This window comes from Haliotis cracherodii, unplaced genomic scaffold (genome assembly GCF_022045235.1).
Source record: "Haliotis cracherodii isolate W230 unplaced genomic scaffold, xgHalCrac1.p SCAF_12, whole genome shotgun sequence".
Lineage (NCBI taxonomy): Eukaryota > Metazoa > Mollusca > Gastropoda > Lepetellida > Haliotidae > Haliotis > Haliotis cracherodii.
Window position 1 is genome coordinate 13,075,001 of NW_027266267.1, and position 22,887 is coordinate 13,097,887.

The window sequence follows — 22,887 nt, forward strand, 5'->3', positions numbered from 1 at the left end:
TCTATCAGTGTCGTTTTCTCACTAAACGACTAATATGTTCACATTACATGTTAAAGGAGTACATCCTCAATACCAGTACGACCGGTTCTGATGAGATGAACACCAGAAGGCACCAGTATCAGCATTCCTCTCAGCATTGTCCAACTGTGTGGGGTGGACCATGACAATCCGGTTCTAGGGTCCAGTAAACAGGATTAACTTGTTTCTCTGCATCTGCTAGTTGAGTGGAGTTGTCCCCGGTATCGAGGCTGGGGGTCCAGTAAACGTGATGGTCTTCCTTCTCTGCATCTGTGAGTGGAGTGGAGTGGTCCTTGACAGCGTGGCTGGATTTCCAGTAAACAGGATTGTCTTGCATCTCTGTCATTAAAGATTTTATGAACAATGAATTGAGTTTTGTATCTATAACGTCTTGTAAAGGAACTATCATGTTAACATTGTGACCAACCCTTCCACGTTAAGTTACTTGTTCCATCTAGCATCTTTTCTACTCTGGTATCAGGGGCGGGTAGCCTAGTGGTTAAAGCGTTCGCTCGTCACGCCGAAGATCCAGGTTCGATTCCCGACATGAGAACATTATGTGAGGCCCATGTCTGGTGTTCCCCGCCGTGATTTTGTTTGTTGGCCTAAAACGTTTGTTGGCCTAAAACCAAACTCACTCACTACTCTGGTATCTCGATCACGCTAGCGACAACTACTGGGACATGTTCAAACTAACTAAATGTCAACAGACACAGGCATCCCTGCTTACCAATGTTTTCCTGTTCTTCGGCATCTTCTGATTGTGACGACGCGCTTTTGGCAGCTTGCAAGGACGTCCAATAGGCCGGATTGTCCTGCATCTCTGACAACACCAAGTAACATGTCTAAACAGAAGGTGCAGATGGTTGGGATAGATGGGCGTTTTTGTGGATTAGGCTTAATCTGCCACCACCCATCCCCTCTGAAATGAACAACGGGGTAATATTTCGATTCATTGTTCCCCGCTCAATACGGGTTATCTACGACATAGTCTAAAGAACCCGATGTAATATGATTGAGTGAGTGAGTTGTGTTAAGAGTATTCCAGTTACATCATGCCGTGACAGCTTAATGTGGGAGGAAAGCCAGAAGTGATGCAGGTCTCAGACGTTTACCACTTCGGGAAACCCGCGAGCACGGGTACAGTGCTGACAAACCCAGAAACATAATCGGGGCGAACCAGGATTCGAAACCACAATCAGGTTTCTGGTGTGCCCAATGAACGCAACTCTGCACAGTGAATCGCGGCGCATTAGACGACTGGGCCACCCGTGCCCCGATGTAATATGAGCCGTGGGACTATTGTGCCAAAATTTGGACGCTACCAAACTGTTCTGCTATCGTCTGTTATCTACACCACTACCATACCTCATCACACTTCATTGTCGTAAAAGGCTACAAACGGCATCGGGTGGTCAGGCTCGCAGAATTGTTTGATGCATGTCATCATATCCCAATTGCGTGTGTCGATGTTCATGCAGTCAATCACTGGATTGTCTGGTCTAGACTCGATTATTTACAGACCGGCGTCATATAGCTGGAATATTGCTGAGGGCGACGTTTAACAACAAACAAACAAAACATGTATTTTTTGTAAATAATGGAACATTGTATTACCAAGTATGTGTTCCTCTGAATCCGATCGATTTCTGAAAAGAACATGTTTAAAATACATTAAGTGTCACATGTTAAGCTTATACTTGATACACGAATAACTATCACATAAGCTGAGGCCGTTTTTTCTCTCGAGATAAAATATAAACTGTAATCTTTCCTACAACACTTGCCAGGGTCATATTATTGTTTTCGGCATTTTCAGAGCCTAAAGCTACAACAAACCCTGACCCATGAAGATCCGGGGTAGAATAAGTCTTCAGCAACCCATGCATGCCGTAAAAGGCGACTATGCTTGTCGTAAAAGGCGACTAAAGGTATCGGGAGGTCAGGCTCGCTGACATGGTTGATTCATGTCATCGATCCCAATTGCGCGGATCGATGCTCAATATATTAATCACTGGATTGTGTGGTCCGGATTCGATTATTTACAGAACGTCATCTAGCTGGACTATTGCTCAGTGCGGCGTTAAACGACCAACCAACCAACCAACCACAACCCCTCCAAACACTTTACATATGATTAACTCTCCTGAGTACACTTGGATACGTTATAGTGAGGGATGCTATCAAGTTTATGACAAGAAGCTACTTACTTCTGTAATGATCGTAGTAGGTTTCCTAAAATAAGAAGAATAAATATAAAAACAAGAAACAGTAGTTCACTAGAGAGTTACAAGAAATGCCAAATTGACGTAAACATTATTGTCTCGCATCTTTGTCACTAAACATTTTATGAATAGTGCATTGAGGTTTGGATCTAGAGTCTGAGGTTTGTATCATAAGTCCTGTAAAGTAATTACTGGACTACAAGAGGTACAAGAAATGACGAGTTTTTATTTCACTGGGAAGGAATTGCTACCAAGTATCCAGTGCCTGTCAGAACACCAAAGTGAAACATGGAGGTCAGATGACTTATCTGATTGACTGTCAACTATTGCCCTGCTCGGTTATTTACAGGCCATCGTTAATAAGCTACGTGTCTTGAGGTTGTTTCCTGCTTGCTGCTTTTAGAAGCATTGCAATAATATCGCACAAGGGAGTAACGTGTCTTGAGGTTGTTTCCTGCTTGCTGCTTTTAGAAGCATTGCAATAATATCACACAAGGGAGTAACCCGGATATCTTTCACAAAATGTCCTTGTTAATAAATAAAACCTAAAAATAACAGTTACTTTTCCTTGATGTTCGGTTTCTCCACACCAGGAATATGACCAGAGATACCACAGCAAGTCCACCCAGTGCCCCAGGCAATATGATGTACCACTGTGTGTCATCCGTCTCCTCTCTGTCTGTCAGGTTAACCTGTGTGACAGATGTCAATCTCTGCTCACTGGAGCTGGGACTGTACACAGATGTTGAGAGTCCCTTGGTCACTGAAGCCACTGATTCAGTAGAATACAATGTTGTTGATGGGGGTTGTGTAGTTGTTGTAGTTGTTGAATGGGGTTGTGTAGTTGCTGTTGTTGATGGAGGCTCTATAGTCGTTGTGGTTGACGTTGAACTAGAAACTGCGGTCGAAGACTATGGTCAGTATATGGTTTTTTTGTTTGAAGAAGGGTAGAAGATCAGAAGTAAAAATAATATGGTGACAGAACGCAATAAACAAGGTAGATAGTGTGTGGCAGTAAGAGTCATAAGTAACATTAGTTCAGGACTTGTAAATATTGGTTACAGTTAGATAACAATTGATGACCTATTGGACAATCACTTACATACACATTTACATGTACACCCACACACATACATACACACACACTCACAAACACATACATACACACTCAGACAGATAGATACTTTCACACACACATACACACAAATATATACATACACACACTCTCACACACACACACATACATACACACACATACATACATACATGGACAATCACTTACATACACATTTACACATACATACACACACACTCACAAACACATACATACACACTCAGACAGATACATACATACACACACACATACACACACATATATACACATACACACTCTCACACACACACACATACATACACACTCATACACTCATACACACACACACACATACACACTCACACCCACCGACACCCACTCACACATACACACTTACACATACACTCAAACATACCCTCACACACTCACTCATACACAAACACACTCACAAATACACACTCATACACACACACATACATACACACGTACATACATGCATAAACAAACTCACACACAAACGCACACACATACACACACAAACACACTCACAGATACATACACAAACACTCACACACACACACACACACACACACACACCCATACACAAACACACCCACACACTCATACACACTTACACATACACACATACACACTCACACCCACCAACACCCACTCACACACATACACTTACACACACACACACACACACACACACACACACACACACACACACACACACACACACATGAACAACTCCCTCCCACATGCCTCACTTGGATAATACCTGCTTGTACTTCCAACTTAATGCTTTTGTGATCTTTGTGAAACTCAGATTTACACGTCCATTCTTTTGAATCTTCCTGGAGAACACCCCGTATCACAATGGTCGACGATGTTCGGTTGCATTCAAAATGCCTCTGTCCGCCTATGACATCAATTGGTCCCTGTGTGATGTTGCATTCGTTTTTTTCATCATTGAAGCTTGTTTTATCAAGGACACTACCCCCGAACCAAGTGACTAACATGAGATTGCTCCCTTGTCCAGAGTAACAGGTGAGGGTGACGTCTGTCCCCTCTCTGACGACTAGTGTGTGTTGGCTGGTTGGCTCCATCAATACTGCAGTATAATGCAATGTGTAAGTGTACCAGGTTTTATTGTCATCAGAACATACCTTATATCAGTTAAAAGAATACATATTAATAACATGTTAAGCTTAATGCACATCATCTTTCAGCTCATCAACTTAAAGGTGACCTCCATATGAGGTTGGTTGTTAGGTTTGTTGTTTTACGCCGCACTCAGCAATATCCATATGAGGTCAACGTCACAAGAAATCAAATTTTGTAACATATTTCACTTTTTAGGAAATGTGGGATAAATTCGTTACAAATCTAAGCATTTTTCAATCACTTTTGATTGACTTTCAATAATTAACTCAATACCTGCCCTATGTTATAGTTGTGTTGGACATTTACTCATGACATGACTTTAGGAAATTTTATTCATCATTTTCGTTGAGCTTTATTTTCAGAAGTCCTTTTTATACTTATGCTCTGTATAACATGGTTAATACTTCACCGCAAAATCCAAAAACGTATGAAGTGTGTTCGTGATGTATTTTGAGTTTTAGAAATGTAATGGGTCTTATCTCCTCTATAGTCTACAGTCATATAACCTGCCGTTTCCAGTAACACTATAATTCAGATATGTGCAGCGATGCAAATGTTAAAACAGACAATTAGTTTCAGGGTTATTCTACCTACCCCTTTTTTCATAGATCCCTTTTTGAGTGTTGAAACCGTGGATATCGAAAGGCAGCAGTTACTTACGTGATTCGGAGTCGCCATTTTTGTTTACAAATTTACGTGCATATCACGTGATTTTGATACGCGTTCTGATAGGTTGCATATGTACAACTTGTCGCATGAAAATACAACATGTCCTGTTTCATACAATTCACGTCCAACAAGTCGCATACGTGAAAGGGTGGTCCAACTTGCACGGCCACACGATGCAACTAGTTGTACTGTGTGAATGCCCTTTAACGCCGCAGTTCTAAAATATGTTGTCCAGGAATTCACCTGAGCTCCAAGGCAAATATCCTCTTATAAATTCAGTCATGAGATCCTCAAGCCACAAATAACGGTTACGTGGCTTTCGGGGAAATGTATGCAATGGGAAGTATTTCCGATGTTATTACCTTCTTCCTAAAGCTAGGGCGGTCGGGTAGCCTAGTGGTTAAAGCGTTCGCTCGTCACGCCGAAGACCCGGGTTCGATTCCCGACATGGGTACAATGTGTGAAGCCCATTTCTGGTGTCCCCCGCCATGATATTGCTGGAATATTGCTAAAAGCGGCGTAAAACCATACTCACTCACTCACTCACTCACTCACTCTTCCTATAGCTTGAAAACAACAGCGTAATAATTACGCATATTTTGAGTTCTCATTATTACGACTATTTTTTATTATTTACAAGATAGGTATGCTCGATTCGTTATTCGGATTCTGGCTCATTGTAGTAGGACAAAGAACAACTTGTCAATTGCCGCTCACTGTTAGGATGAGTCCTGATTAAGTTGAACACAATGAGTTAACACCCATAAACTGCCCTTTGTGAACATGACTCTTGGGATGTGATAAACACGTCATTTAGTACTGCACACACCTTTGTGTTACTATCAATGTCAAAATCAGCCAATGTTTAGGAAATGACATGAAATGTTGATCCACTCGCTCAGAAAACTCCATAGATTTAATAGTATTTGACAGATTGATTGATTCGTAAGTAAAATTCGATTGCGAGTTATATCACATTCGAAAGGTAAAGAGGTAATGCTTCTTCTATTTGGCAGTGACGTCATTTCTCGTATTGGAAAGATAAACAAATAGTTTGGTTTTTCAATAACGCATGACAGTAAACAACATTTAGCGTACTGGAAGGTTAATATTTAGTGGCTGGACTATAATAACATGTACAACATTACTGTACAGTAAACTACGTTTATAACGAACACGCTTAAACGAACTGACAGATATAACGAACTTTTTTTTGGTCCCGTCCATATTCTGTATATGTGTATGTGTATATATGTGCTGTACATAAGCTTTTAACGAACTGCGGTTATAACGAACTAAACTTAGCGGTCCATTTGAGTTTGTTATAACCGTAGTTTACAGTTTATATTAATTTATATCTGGATATGTTAATCTTGATTTGTAGCTGCTTCACTTAATACCAGCTCTAAAATATTTTCATCGGTTTCCCTGGTACTGACTGTGCAGCTAACGACACATAACGTTATCTTTATACGGCGTGTGCAATCCCGCTACTTTCTCTCTACACGTGGAACATCTGACACATGTGTGTGCTTAGTTGAAATTGAGTCTGTGATAGCATCCTATTAGTATTTTGTAACATTTTGTAAATTGTGGTGACTTTATGTGTATATTTATTTTAGTGTAGTACTCACTCTTCCGATGGTAGATGACCAGATGGTGGAAACACGAACACGTACATGCACCCGAAACACTGGTGTCAAAACGTGTGGTGTCACCCTGGGCAAGTGACTTAGTTTTAATGTGTCTCTGTTTACCCAGCAGAGAATGGGTACCCGATATGCAAGGTGGGTGCGACTATTAATATTTTAACCGATCCTACCAAAGCCAATACCTCCACAGGAGAACCTTCATACCAAGGAGCACATTGTTACTGATAGCGAGGCACTGGGGATAGTCAACATTGGCCACACAAGAAACCTATGGTCGTGGGTTCAAATCCCAGTTCGCCCCGATTATGTTTCTATGTTAAACAAGGACCATACCCGTGCTCGTGGGTTTCACCGAAGTGGTAACGTCTGAGACCTGCCTCACTTCGAGCTTTCCTCCCACATTAAGCTGACACGCCGTGATATAACTGGAATACTGTTCAAGTCGGCGTTAAACTCATCTCACTCATTCTTAACAGTTGTAGTTGCAATACGGTGGGATGGAAGCTGGCTTAAAATACACACAGGATATGTTCTGAATGTCTGTCGACTGTACCGTTCAGAAAAGGTTTTCTTAAAAAAAGGTGCTCTTGTAAATTTCTTGAACAAAAGTCGGATCCTTTGAAACTGTATCTATATCTCTAACGGGCGGTCGGGTAGCATAGTGGTTAAAGCAGTAGACCCGGGTAAACCATACTCACTCACTCTATATCTTTTACAATCAACTTGTTTCTTATACATTCCAGAACTATTTCAAATGTCGGGCTTGGTGTAGTTGCTATATCAACAATACCTGCCTGTGCTGGAGCCACAGACTGAGTGAGCAATATAATGACGACGACAATGCGACACACAAAGCATGACCGGAACGGAATATTTGAAACGTGACATCTCTGTAACAACTAAGCTTTACGAAAACCAATCTACTTACGCTCATCTCCAGCCACTATGTCATGAAATACGCTGAGAAGGACCACGTGAAACCATTTTTCCCGAAGACACATGATGTTTCAACATCCAAACTAGCCGACACGATCAATACGCAATGTCACATGTGTCTTATAAGTATGTTTGCAATGTGTGCTACAAATTGCCCTCTATGTACCTTCCGCGTCGTGTGTTAGAACGAAACTGATGATTAATAAATACACGCTTTCATTTTCATTAATTATGTCGTGATTAAAATGTGTAATCTGTCAATAAGGACTTTGGCTTTTCTGAGTTTTCGTCCCCGCAATTCTAAGTTCTTTATCACCAGGGTCATCCGATGATGGTAGGCCCTGTCCCCGGATTTAAATACCAGGTCAATCCATCCTGTATTCTGTATTTGACTTAAAGGGTTAAATGAAAAAAATAGGCATTTTGTGTGTGTGTGTGTGTGTGTGTGTGTGTGTGTGTGTGTGTGTGTGTGTGTGTGTGTGTGTGTGTGTGTGTGTGTGTGTGTCTATATCTCTGTCTCTCGCTCTCTCGTTCTCTCTCCCACCCTTTCTCTCTCTCTCTCCCTCTCCCTACCCCCCCCCCCCCCCCCCTTAGCAACAATGGCAATGGGCACCAGACCGTGGATTTAATTTCCCTGTATGGGCACCAGGTCGTGGAGTTTAATCTCCCTCTACGGGCACCAGAACGTGGAATTAAATCTCCCTGTAAAGATCCCAGGCCGTGGTGTATAATCTCCCTCTAAAGGCACCAGGCCATGGAGCCTAATCTCCCTCTAAGGGCAACAGGCCGTGATGAATAATCTCCCTGTAAAGGCACCAGGTCGTGGTGAATAATCTCCCTCTAAGGGCACAAGGCCGTGGTGTATATTCTCCCCCTATGGGCACCAGGCCGTGATGTATAATCTCCCTCTAAAGGCATTAGGCCATGGAGCTTAATCTCCCTCTAAGGGCACCAGGCCGTGGAGTTTAATCTCCCTGTAAAGGCACCAGGTCGTGGTGAATAATCTCCCTCTAAGGGCACAAGGCCGTGGAGTTTAATCTCCCTCTAAGAGCGCCATGCCGTGGTGTATATTCTCCCCCTATGGGCACCAGGCCGTGATGTATAATTTCCCTCTAAAGGCATCAGGCCGTGGAGCTTAATCTCCCTCTAAGGGCACCAGGCCGTGGAGTTTAATCTCCCTGTAAAGGCCCCAGGCCGTGGTGTATAATCTCCCTCTAAAGGCACCAGGCCATTGAGCCTAATCTCCCTCTATGGGCACCAGGCCGTGGAGTTTAATCTCCCTGCATGGGCACCAGGCCGTGGTGAATAATCTCCCTCTAAGGGCACAGGCCGTGGAGTTTTATCTCCCTCTACGGGCAACAGGCCGTGATGAATAATCTCCCTGTAAAGGCACCAGGCCGTGGTGTATAATCTCCCTCTAAGGGCACCAAGCCATGGAGTTTAATCTCCCTGTATGGGCACCAGGCTGTGGTGAATAATCCCCTTCTACGGGCACCAGGCCATGTACCTTCCGCGTCCTGTGTTAGAACGAAACTTATGATTAATAAAAACACGCTTTCATTTTCATTAATTATGTCGTGATTAAAATGTGTAATCTGTCAATAAGGACTTTGGCTTTTCTAAGTTTTCGTCCCCGCTATACTAAGTTCTTTATCATCAGGGCCATCCGATGATGGTAGGTCCTGTCCCCGGATTTAAATACCAGGTCAATCCATCCTGTATTCTGTATTTGACTTAAAGGGTTAAATGAAAAATATAGGCATTTTGGTGTGTGTGTGTGTGTGTGTTTGTGTGTATGTGTGTGTGTGTGTGTCTGTCTCTGTCTCTGTCTATCTCTGTCTCTCTCTCTCTCTCATTCTCTCTCCCTCCCTTTTTCTCTCTCCCTCCCTCCCTCCCTCCCTCTGTCTCTGTCCTCCCTCCCTCCCTCTCTGTCTCCTTCCCTCCCTCCCTCTCTCCTTCTCCCTCTCTCTCTCTCTCTCTCCCTTTCTCTCTCCTTGCCTCCCCCTCTATCTCTCCCTCCCTCCCCTCTCTCCGTCCCTCGCTCCCTCCTTCCCTCCCTCCCCTCTCCCTCTGTCTCTGTCTCTCTGTCTGTCTGTCTGTCTGTCTGTCTGTCTGTCTGTCTGTCTGTCTCTCTCTCTCTCTCTCTCTCTCTCTCTCTCTCTCTCTCTCTCTCTCAGTGGGCTCACTACAAGGAACGATACAATGTTTATTTCGAACATATGATATCAACAATTGTTTGCGACATATACAAGTATATTGTTTACAGTATATATATATATACGGGCAACAGGCCGTGGTGAATAATCTCCCTCTAAGGGCACCAGGCCGTGGAGTTTAATCTCCCACTAAGGGCACAGGCCGTGATGTATAATCTCCCTCTAAAGGCACCAGGCCGTGGAATTTAATCTCCCTGTATGGGCACCAGGCCGTGGTATATAATCCCCCCCTACGGACACCAAGCTGTGGAATTTAATCTCCCACTAAGGGCACAAGGCTGTGATGTATAATCTCCCTCTAAAGGCACCAGGCCGTGGAGTTTAATCTCCCTCTAAGGGCACCGTGCCGTTGAATTAAATCTCCCTCTAAGGGCACAGGCCGTGATGTATAATCTCCATCTAAACACACCAGGCCGTGGAGTTTAATCTCCCTGTAAAGGCACCAGGCCGTGGTGTATAATCCCCCTCTTAGGGCACCAGGCCATGGAGTTTAATCTCCCTGTATGGGCACCAGGCCGTGATGTAGAATCCCCCTCTAAGGGCACCCGACTGTGGCATTTAATCTCCCTGTAAAGGCACCAGGCCATGGTGTATAATCTCCCTCTGCGGGCACCAGGCCAGAGACGTAAATCTCCCTGTATGGGCACCAGGCCGTGATGTATAATACCCCTCTAAGGGCACCAGAACATGGAATTAAATATCCCTGTTGTATAATCTCCGTCTAACGGCACCAGGCTGTAATGTAGAAGCCCCCTCTAAGGGCACCAGGCCGTGGTGAATAATCTCCCTGTATGGGCACCAGGCTGGGGATCGAACAACCAACCTTCCGCTCTCCGGGCAGACACTCTACCAACAACACCACGTCAGTCAAGGCGTCTCAACAAGTGATACAGGCCGAAGACATCTACCAACTACCACATTTAACCACGGGAACGCGTACCAACTTTATACAGGCCAAGGATCATTATCAGAGCTAACTGGGATTTTAACCGCAATTAATCTGATCCTGATACGGATAAGGGATGCAACTCTGACAAGCTCTGATAAGAAAAACCAGTTCGTAAAGTTCCGAAGTTCTTTATCACATTCTGTAATAACTATATGCTTATCATTCTGCTCGTTATTGTCACTCGTTCGGTATACTTCGTTCCACCAAGCTTAAACTATCAAATCTAATATAAGTAAAGTAAACTACGGTTATAACGAACATGCTTATAACGAACTAACGGATATTACGAACTTACTTTTTTGGTCCCGACTATTTGATGTAGTTATGCTGTATATATGCTTATAACGAACTACGGTTATAACGAAATAACATTAGTAGTCCCTTTGAGTTCGTTATAAGCGTACTTTACTGCATATACGTCATGCACCCCCTGTACTTGTGATTACGGGGGTAACGGCACATTTTGACCTGATATGACACTGATAGTTTCGGTTGCGACATGACACACAACATTTCGAAATGTATACTATTAAACACAGAAAACGAACACTCTACCTGACCATTGACCCTTATGAATATGCATGAGCAGTATAGTTCGTTATCTAACAGGGGTGAAGGGAATGGATTATGTACAAGTAAGTCTTATCGAGTCCATTATCCAAGTGAACCATATCATTAGACATGTAAATGTGACTGAGACATGCATGGACAGGTGCATAGCGAAGCTGTCACGTGGCCATATTAAGTGCGTGCTCTGCGTGTACATTCTAACCACCCCTCATTCCTCATTGGACTCTACCATAGTAGGTGTAACGCCCACGAGGTAGAATCTCCGCACCAGCGCAGGTTAAACAAGTCTGTGTTTATCGACTTGCAAGTCAAACGAAAATAGCACTGGATTGAGAAATCATTTACATAACGTCGATAAATAGTGAATCATAGTTACAATATTTTACAACAAATGTCCATACAATTATGGATGCATGAATACACAGTGGCGCTAATTTATCATCCAAAACTGGCCCCCACGGGAGATATCGCTTGGATGAGATCAAGGTGCAATGAAATTACATCACAATGCTTTGTAGACCATTGTGATGTCAATGTTACCATGACGTCACAATCAAATGACATCACCAATGGCTCTGCTACTGAAGCTGTTAGCAGTACTTTTTACACTGAAGAGACTGCTAATTACTGTCTACAAATTAAAAAAGTTGGAAGAATGATGTTGGATGATAAATAAAGTGTCACCCTCGTATCTTATGATATCAAATATATCAACACTCGTTGATATATTTGATATCAAAAGACACTCGGGTGGGATTCTCTATATCTTGGCACAAAGGATCCCATGCACCTCTACAGCGATCCTCCAACTGACATTTGCTCTCATGAAAAATGGAAATAATTCTGACATCAGACAGGGCGGGACCTGCTTTTCTGTCTCACAATCCACGAATCACAGTATTTCCCTTTTCGCCGAGCACTTTCTGAAGCAAGTCTAGATTTCCACAGGTTCAGGTAATCTCCAATTTCTGTGGCTCCTTTTAAATTTAAATGTAGCTGTTTGTTTCTATCAAACTTATATTTTCGGAGACACTTTTAGTCTCGGAGGCGACAGGAACAATCCATCATCATAAAACGAATACAACCCGGATATTATCGCAGAACATGATAAATATCACGTTTGCAAGGTTTTTAATTCCACATTACTTAATGACGTACCATGCGTAACATGCACCCTTAATTATGGGCAATTAAATTCTGGAAAAATATATCTGTCGTATACAAACATTAATATTTCAGGCTGTCTGCATAAACCACGAAATTGAGCTTTCAACTTTGTTTTTTTCACCAAAGTAATATTCTTTTAAGAGTCCCCTATGTCGAATACGGTAATACGTTTCAATTGTGAAGCGTTTGTAAAATCTTCTCCACTATACGTGAAGAGAACACATGTTGGATTGCCAGTGAGAGCATGGCCGTTGCGTTTCTATGCAATGAAAATACTCGCGGTCGGGTAACCTAGTGGTTAAGCGTTCGCTCGTCACGCCGATGACCCGGATTCGATTCCCGACATGGGTACAATGTGTGAAGCCCGTTTCTGGTGTCCCCCGCCGTGATGTTGCAGGAACATTGCTATACGCGGAGTAAAACCAAACTCACTCAATCACTACTCCCCTCGCAAGCTTACGTCACCCAACACCAAATGTTAATTCCTTGATCAAACAACAATATTTTTTGCTTGTTTCTTTGTGTTTAAAGTCACAATATCCCAGGTGTAAATAATTGAGTCTGGACCAGACAATTTCGGGGATTTATATTGTGACCAATGCTCACGGGAGTTCGATGCCAGGCAATTAACCAAGTCATCGAGTCTGACAACCCGATTCATTTTGTCGCCCCTGACAAGCACGGGTTGCAGGCCATGGGACTGTCAACAATATAATATCTCAGTGCATCATTCATACATGCTTGCCGTAAAAGGCGGCTATGCTTGTCGTAAAAGGCGACTAACGGGATAGGGTGGTCAGGCTCGCTGACTTGGTTGATGCATGTCGTCGTATCCCAATTGTGTGGATCGATGCTCATGATGTCTGGTTCAGACGCGATTATAAAGAGACCGCTGTCATATAGCTGGAATATTGCACAGTGCGGCTTTAAACAACAAACAAACAAACAAAGCATCAGATCAATCACTGGCTTGTCTGGTCCATATACAAACCGCCATCATATAGCTGGAATATTGCTGAGTGCGCCGTCAAACAACAAACAAACAAACGTGTCATGCCACACTTTCAGGGTTTCAAATACATCTAAAACTGAACAACTAACAAAATATCGGGAATTTTATGAACAAGTAGACCAAATATGACGATGCCGAGACTAGATGTACGGAGTTACCTCCCTTAACCAAGCGCCCGCTTGTCGCGACTGCCCGTGAATCCCATCTTAGCATGACTCAAAACACATCTGTGACGTCATTCTATTGTTGAAACGCTCCATTATTTTTCAGGAATGGACAGTTGTTTGTTCAATTATACACTATCCTGAACCAACTTTTCAAGTAATTTTCACTTTGAGTAGACTGAGCTATTTTCTTTATATTTGACAAGTGAATGATCTCAAATTTTGTTGGAAAACATATGTCGAAAAAGGGGCTCGAACCCGCATCGTTTGATTAGAGGACGCCTAATTTTATACCTCAGAAATGACGGTAAGGTGTGAAACTATCAAATATTGTTTTACAAATATTTGCATAAGGTAAAGAAAAATATGTATATAGTGTTGGGTTACAGCGGGTTACCTTTTACAATGTTCATATGTAAAATAAGAATCACTTTTGACGAGAAAAACAAATGAGGAACCAACCATACATATCCTTGTTAAGGGCTCTATACGTCCTATAATCCCCGTCAGCATGTATTGTCAATGTGCAAGCGATTGATAAAATACTAGTTCAGGACCCGACGAAATTATGATGAGCCGTGTACCATGCATTGTTTACAATCAGCTCGAATCGTAGCGTGGTGCACGTGCAACAGCGGCAGAGAACGTATTCCTCGTGCATCACGCAAGGGCGACTCACGCAGTATAAATACAGTCTGCGTGCTGGTGGGATTAACAGAAGATCTCTTACTCCGTTGTGTGAATACTTCATCCGCGGCTGCAGGAGTATCCGCTGTTCTCTTTAAAGCGGACTTAAAACAATGTCACATACTCTGTCGATTGTTTCGGCACATCATATCCTGACTGTTATCAAATACGGATATGAAGACAATATTTTATATATACTGCTTAGAAATACAAAAAGGAAAATGTCAAAAGGAAAAAAAATCAATAGTATCTTGTGAGCTCACTGCTACATTTTCAAGCAATGTTTTTGGGGTGTTTTTTTTTATCTCCAGTGCAGCAAGTCGGTGTCATACACATATATTATTTCCTTGTTCCTTGTTTCACGTCCATAGATGCTAGGGGGCTGAGCAAGAAAGGCTGGAACAATACAGTGTTTCTTTCAAACATATGATATCAACAATGGCTTGCGGCATATACAAGTTTATTTTATACAGTAGATATACATATATATATATACAAGAAACACTATGTGCCAGATCAGCACATAGTGATGGTGCCCCGAAGCATATCTGTATGTCTCTCCAGTAAGAGTAAGAATCTCTCCGGGTACTATCAAATTTGAGTTCGACCCATGAAGATCCAGGGTAGAATATGTCTTCAGCAAACCATGCTTGCCGTAAAAGGCGACTATGCTTGTCGTAAGAGACGACTAACGGGATCTGGAGGTCAGGCTCGCTGACTTGGTTGATGCATGTCATCGACCACAAATGGCGTGGTTGGATGCTCATGATGTCAATCACTGGATTGTCTGACCCAGACTCGATTATTTACAGGCCGCGTCATATAGCTGGAATATTGCTGAGTGCGGCGTTAAACAAAAAAAACACAAGAATTTGAATTCAGTGATTGTTCAATACAAGAAACATACACGTCAATGTTCAACTTCGCATCAGATTAACAATGCTGTCTATAAGTGTCGTTTTCTCACTGAACGACTAATATGTTCACATTACATGTTAAAGGAGTACATGCTTAATACCAGTACGACCGGTTCTGATGAGATGAACACCAGAAAGCACCAGTATCAGCATTCCTCTCTGCGTTGTCCAGCTGTGTGGGGTGGCCCATCACAATCCGCTTCTAGGGTCCAGTAAACAGGATTAATTGGTTTCTCTGCATCTGCGAGTTGAATGGAGTGGTCCTTGTCAGCGTGGCTGGATTTCCAGTAAACAGGATTGTCTTCCTTCTCTGCATCTGCGAGTTGAGTGGAGTGGTCCTTGTCAGCGTGGCTGGATTTCCAGTAAACAGGATTGTCTTGCATCTCTGTGGTCAAATATTTGATGAATAATCAATTGAGTTTTGTATCTAGCGTCGGAGGTTTGTATCATAGGGTCATGTAAAATAACTGTCATGTTAACATTGTGACCAACACTTCCACGTTAAGGTACTTGCTACATCTAGCACCTTTTCTACTCTGGTGGCGGGTAGCCCAGTGGTTAAATCGTTCGCTCATCACGCCGAAAATCCGGGTTCGATTCCCGACATGTGTACATTGTGTGAAGCCCATGTCTGGTGTTCCCCGCCGTGATATTGTTTGTTGGCCTAAAACGTTTGTTGGCCTAAACCCAATCTCACTCACTACTCTGGTATCTCGATCACGCTAGCGACAACTACTGGGACACGTTCGAGATAACTAAATGTCAACAGACACAGGCATCCCTGCTTACCAATTTTTTCATGTTCTTCGGCATCTTCTGATTGTGACGACGTGCTTTTGGCAGCTTCCATGGACGTCCAATAGGTCGGGTTGTCCTGCATCTCTGACAACACCAAGTAACATGTCTATACAGAAGGTGCAGATGGTTGGGATAGATGGGTGTTTATCTGGATTAGGCTTAATCTGCCACCACCCATCCCCTCTGAAATGAACAACGGGGTAATATTTCGATTCCTTTTTTTGACGCTCAATACGGGTTATCTGCGGTATAGACTAAAGAACCCGATGTAATATAAATGAGTTGTGTTTAACACCGCTTTTAACATTATTCCAGTTATACCACGGCGTGTCAGCTTAATGTGGGAGGAAAGCCCGAAGTGATGCAGGTCTCAGATATTTACTACTTCGGTGACGGGTATGGTGCTGACAAACCTAGACACACAGTCGGGGCGAACAGGGATTCGAAACCACAATCATAGGTTTCTGGCGTGCCCAAGGGACGCAACTCTGAACAGTGAATCGCGGCGCGCCTTAGACGACTGGGCCACCCGTGCCCCCGATGTAATATGAGCCGTGGGACTACTGTGCCAAAATTTGGACGCTGACAAACTGTTCTGCTATCATCTGTTATCTACACCACTACCATACCTCATCACACTTTATTGTAGTAAAAGGCTACTAACAGGATCGGGTGGTCAGGCTCGCAAACTTGTTTGATGCATGTCATCATATCCCAATTGCGTGTGTCGATGCTCATGATGTCAATCACTGGATTGTCTGGGCCAGACGCGATTATTTACAGACCGCCGTCATATAGCTGGAATATTGCTAAGGGCGGCGTTAAACAACAAACAAACAAAACATGTATTTTTTGTAAATAATGGAACATTGTATTACCAAGTATGTGTTCCTCTGAATCCGATCGATTTCTGAAAAGAACATGTTAAAAAAACATTAAGTGTCACATGTTAAGCTTATACTTGATACACGAATAACTATCACATAAGCTGAGGCCGTTTTTTCTCTCAAGTTTTCTTTCCTACAACACTTGCCAAGGGTCATATTATTGTTTTCGGCATTTTCAGAGCCAAAAAGCTACCACAACCCCTGGCCCATGACGATTCGGGGTAGAATAGGTCTTCAGCAACCCATGCTTGCCGTAAAAGGTGACTATGCTTGTTGTAAAAGGCGACTAACTGGATCGGGTGGTCAGGCTCGCTGACTTGGTTGATACATGTCATCGATCCCAATTGCGTGGATCGATGCTCAATATATTAGTCACTGGATTGTCTGGTCCAGATTCGATTATTTACAGAACGCTGTCATATAGCTGGAATGTTGCTGAGTGCAGCGTTAAACAACCACCCAACCAACCAACCACAACCCCTCCAAGCACTTTACATACGAGTTACTCTCCAGAGTGGTGAAACGGCATGGAGGAGGCATCATATTACGTAGCAACAGTACACTAATATCATGGAATGTTCAACATTAGTGAGGGATGTTATCAAGTTTATGACAAGAAGTTACTTACTTCTGTATTGATCGTGGTAGGTTTCCTAAAATAAGAAGAATCAATACAAGAACAAGAAACAGTAGTTCACTAGAGAGTTACAAGAAATGCCAAATTGACGTAAAACAGTATTGTCTCTCATCTTTGTCAATAACCATTTTATGAATAGTGCATTGAGGTTTGTATCTAGAGTCTGAGGTTTGTATCATAGGTCCTGTAACGTGATTACTTGACTACAAGAGGTACAAGAAATGACGAGTTTTTATTTGCCTGAGACGGAATTGCTACCAAGTATCCACTGCCTGTCAGAACAACAACGTGAAACATGGAGGTCAGATGACTTAGCTGATTTACTGTCAACTACTGCCCTGCTCGATTATTTACAGGCCATCGTTAATAAGCAGCTTGTCTTGAAGATGTTTCCTGCTTGCTGCTTTCAGAAGCATTGCCATAAAATTACTTTCACAAAACGTCTTTGTTAATAAATAAAACCTAAAAATAACAGTTACTTTTCCTTGATGTTCGGTTTCTCCACACCAGGAATATGACCAGAGATACCACAGCAAGTCCACCCAGTGCCCCAGGCAATATGATGTACCACTGTGTGTCATCCGTCTCCTCTCTGTCTGTCAGGTTAACCTGTGTGACAGATGTCATAATTGTTGTGGTTGACGTTGAACTAGAAACTGCGGTGGAAGATTATGGTCAGTATATGTTGATTTGTTTGAAGAAGGGTAGAAGATGAGAAGTAAAATTAATATGGTGACAGAACGCAATAAACAAGGTAGATAGTGTATGGCAGTAAGAGTCATAAGTAACATTTGTTCAAGACTTGTTAATATTAGTTACAGTTAAATAACAATTGATGACCTATTGGACAATCACTTACAGACACATTTAAATGTACACACACATACAGACATACACACACGTACATACAAACATACATACATACACAAACACACATAAATACACACTCACACAGACACAATCACACACTCAGGCACATGCATACACATACATACTCACACACATACAAACACACACATACACATCACTCACACACACACACGAACTGCTCCCTCCCACATGCTTCACATTAATCATACCTATTTGTACTTCCATCCTAATGCTTTTGTGATCTCCAAACTGAGACTGACAAGTCCATTCTTTTGAATCTCCCTGGAGAACACCCCGTATCACAATGGTCGACGATGTTCGATTGCATCCAAAATGCGTATTTCCGCCTTTCTCAACAATTTGTCCCTGTGTGACGTTGCATTCAGTTTTTTCATCATTGAAGACTGTTGTAGAAAGGACACCACCCCTGAACCAAGTCACTGCCATGAGATTGTTCCCTTGTCCAGAGTAACATGTGAGGGTGACGTCTGTCCCTTCTCTGACGACTAGTGTGTGTTGGCTAGTTGGCTCCATCAACACTACAGTATAATGCAATGTGTAAGTTTACCAGGTTCTATTGACATCAGAACATACCTTATATCAGTTAAACAAGTACATATTGATAACATGTTAAACTTAATGCACATCATCTCAAAGCTCATCAACTTTTAGGTGATCTCCAAATAAGGTTGGTTGGTTTGTTTATTGTTTTACGCCGCACTCAGCAATATCCATATGAGGTCAACGTCACAATAAATCAAATTTTGTAACATATTTCACACTTCACGAAATGTGGGATAAATTCATTACAAATGTAAGCATTTTTCAATCACTTGTGATGGACTTTCAATAATTAACTCAATACCTGCCCTATGTCATAGTTGTGTTGGACATGTACTAATGACATGACTTTAGGAAGTTTTATTCATCATTTTCGTTGAGCTTTATTTTCAGAAGTCCTTTTTATACTTATGCTCTGTATAACATGGTAAATACTTCACCGCAGAATCCAAAAACGTATGAAGTGTGTTCGTGATGTATTTTGAGTTTTAGAAACGTAATGGGTCTTATCTACTCTATAGTCTACAGTCATGTAACCTTCCGTTTCCAGTAACACTGTGAAATGAATAATCCAGATGTGTGCAGCGATGCAAATGTTAAAACTGACAATTATATTCAGGGTTATTCTACCTACCACTTTTTCATAGTTCCCTTTTTGAGTGTTGAAACCGTGGATACCAAAAAGCAGCAGTTACTTACGTGATTCGGAGTCGCCATTTTTTGTTTACAAGTTGATGTGTATATCACGCGATTTTGATACGCGTTCTGATAGGTTGCATGTGTACAACTTGTTGCATGAAAATAGAACACGACCACACGATGCAACTAGTTGTACCATGTGAATGCCCTTTAACGCCGCAAAATATGTTGTCAAGAAATTCATTTGTTCCAAGCTCCAAGGTATATATCCTCTTATAAATTCAGTAATGAAATCCTCAAGCCACAAATAGCGGTTACGTGGCTTTCGGGAAATGTATGCAATGGGAAGTATTTCCGATGTTATTACCTTCATCCTGTAGCTTGAAAACAACAGCGTAATAATGAGTTCTCATTATTACGACTGTTTCTATTATTCACAAGATAAGTATGCTCGATGCGTTATTTAAAACTCCGAATTCTGGCTCATTGTTGTAGTACAAAGAACATCTTGACAATTGCTGTTCAGTGCTTGGATGAGTCCTGATTAAGTTGAACACAATGAGTTAACACCCATAAACTGCCCTTTGTGAACATGGCTCTAGGGATGTGATAAACACATCATTTAGTACTACCCGCACGTTTCTGTTACTATCAATGTCAAAATCAGCCACATTTTAGGAAATGACACGAAATGTTGATCTACTTGCTCGGATATTATGAGAATTCGACAAAAAATTCCATTGATTTACTAGCATTTGACAGATTGACTGATTCGTAAGTAAAATTCGATTGCGAGTTATATCACATTGGAAAGGTAAAGAGGTAGTGCTTCTTCTATAACATTTGGCAGTAACGTCATATATCGTATTGGAAAGGTAAATAATTTGGGGTTTTTTCAATAACGCATGACAGTAAACAACATTTAGCGTACTGGAAGTATTTTGTTAGGTGTTGTTCATTGTGGCGACTGTATGTGTATATTTATTTCACTCTTAACAGTTGTAGTTGCAATACTGTGGGATGGGAGCCGGGCTTAAAATACATACAGGCTATGTTCTGAATGTCTGTCGACTGTACCGTTCAGATAAGGTTTTCTTTAAAAAAAAAAGGTGCTCTTGTAAATCTCTTGAACAAAATCCGGATTCTTTGAAACTGTATCTATATCTCTAACAATCAACTGGTTTCTTACACATTCCATAACTATTTCAAATGTCGGGCTTGGTGTAGTTGCTATATCAACAATACCTGCCTGTGCTGGAGCCACAGAATGAGTGAGCAATACAATGACAGCGACAATGCGACACACAAGGCATGACCGGAATATTTGAAACGTGACATCTCCATAACAAATAAGCTTTACGAAAACCAATCTACTCACGCTCATCTCCAGCCACTATGCCATGAAATACGCTGAGAAAGACCAAGTGAAACCATTTCACCCGAAGACTCATGATGCTTAAACATCCAAACTACCCCGTCACGATAAATACGCAATGTCACATGTGTCTTATTTGTATGTTTGCAATGTTATAACATCCGTGTACTTCTTATGCCCTATATGTACCTTCCGCGTCGTGTGTTAGAAAGAAACTTATGACTAATGAAAACACGTTTTACTAGAAATATATTTGGAGGTTTCATTTTCATTAATTATGTCGTGATTAAACTGAGTAATCTGTCAATAAGGACTTTGGCTTCTGAGTTTTCGTCCCCGCAATTCTAAGTTCTTCATCATCAGGGCCATCCGATGATGGTAGGCCCTGTCCCCGGATTTAAATACCAGATCAATCCATCCTGTATTCTGTATTTGACTTAAAGGGTTAAATGAAAAATATAGGCATTTTGGTGTGTGTGTGTGTGGGTGTGTGTGTGTGTGTGGTGTGGGTGGTGTGTGTGGTGTGGGTGGTGTGTGGTGTGTGTGTGGTTGTGGTGGTGTGTGGTGTGTGTGTGTGTGTGTGTGTGTGGTGTGTGGTGTGTGTGTGTGTGTGTGTGTGTGTGTGTGTGTGTGTGTGTGTGTGTGTGTGTGTGTGTGTGTGTGTGTGTTTTGTGTGTGTTGTCTGTGTTGTGTGTGTTGTGTGTGTTTTGTGTGCGTGTGTGTTTTGTGTGTGTCTCTGTCTCTGTCTCTGTCTCTGTCTTTGTCTCTCTCTCCTCCTAAGGGCACCAGGCCTTCGAGTTTACTTTCCCTCTCAAGGCACCAGGCCGTGATGTATAATCCCCCTCTAAAGGCACCAGACCGTGGAGTTTAATCCCCCTCTAAGGGCACCAGACCATTGAGTTAAATCTCCCTGTATTGGCACCGGGCTGTGATGTAGAATCCCCCTTTAAAGGCACGAGGCCGTGGAGTGTAATCTCCCTGTATGGGCACCAGGCCGTGTAGATTAATCTCCCTCTAAGGGCACCTTGCTGTGGAGATTAATCTCCCTGAATGGGCACCAGGCCGTGATGTAGAATCCCCCTCTAAGGGCACCAGGCCGTGGAGTTTAATCTCCCTCTATGGGCACCAGGTGATACAGGTCGAAGACTTCTACCAACTACCACATTTACCCACGGGAACGCGTACCAAACTTATACAGGCCAAGGATCATCATCAGAGCTAACTGGGATTTGAACTGCAATTAATCTGATCCTGATACGGATAAGGGATGCAAATCTGACAAGTCCTGGTAAAAAACAGTTTGTAAAGTTCCGAAGTTCTTTATCACATAAACAATACATTCTGTAATAACTATATGCTTAACATCAGGCTCGTTATTTTCACTCGTTCAGTATACTTCGTTCAACCAGGCGTAAACTATCAAATCTAATATATGTACATACGTCATTTACCTCCTGTACTTGTGATTACGGGGGTAACGGCACATTTTGACCTGATATGACACAGGTAGTTTCGGTTGCGACATGACACACAACATTTCGAAATGTATACTATTAAACACAGGAAACGAACACTCTGCCTGACCATTGACCCTTATGAATATGCATGCACAGTATAGTTCGTTATGTCACAGGGGTGAAGGGTATAGATTATATACAAGTAAGTCTTATCGAGT

The 22,887-nt window shown here is 42.2% G+C and overlaps 1 protein-coding gene and 1 pseudogene across 1 annotated transcript; both read right to left on the reverse strand.

Annotated features, from left to right (window-relative positions):
- Nucleotides 1-118: 118 nt before the first annotated feature.
- Nucleotides 119-4,448, reverse strand: LOC139457046 (uncharacterized; annotated as a pseudogene).
- An 11,143-nt stretch (nucleotides 4,449-15,591) lies between these two features.
- Nucleotides 15,592-18,394, reverse strand: LOC139457567 (uncharacterized). Its single transcript, XM_071238941.1, has 5 exons — nucleotides 18,247-18,394; nucleotides 17,759-17,783; nucleotides 17,122-17,153; nucleotides 16,235-16,327; nucleotides 15,592-15,830 (listed from the first exon to the last, which is right to left on the reverse strand). Exons 1-5 carry the CDS (start codon nucleotides 18,392-18,394, stop codon nucleotides 15,592-15,594), a joined length of 537 nt encoding a protein of 178 aa, XP_071095042.1.
- Between the last annotated feature and the right edge of the window lie 4,493 nt (nucleotides 18,395-22,887).

Bases quoted from the DNA above. Each gene is read 5' to 3' on its own strand.
- LOC139457567 (XM_071238941.1), bottom strand. From the start codon at position 18,394: ATGACATCTGTCACACAGGTTAACCTGACAGACAGAGAGGAGACGGAT. The intron at 17,784-18,246 runs GTAACTGTTATT...TTCTTATTTTAG, and splicing joins AAACCGAACATCAAGGAAAA to GAAACCTACCACGATCAATA. The intron at 17,154-17,758 runs GTAAGTAACTTC...TGTTCTTTTCAG, and splicing joins CTACCACGATCAATACAGAA to AAATCGATCGGATTCAGAGG.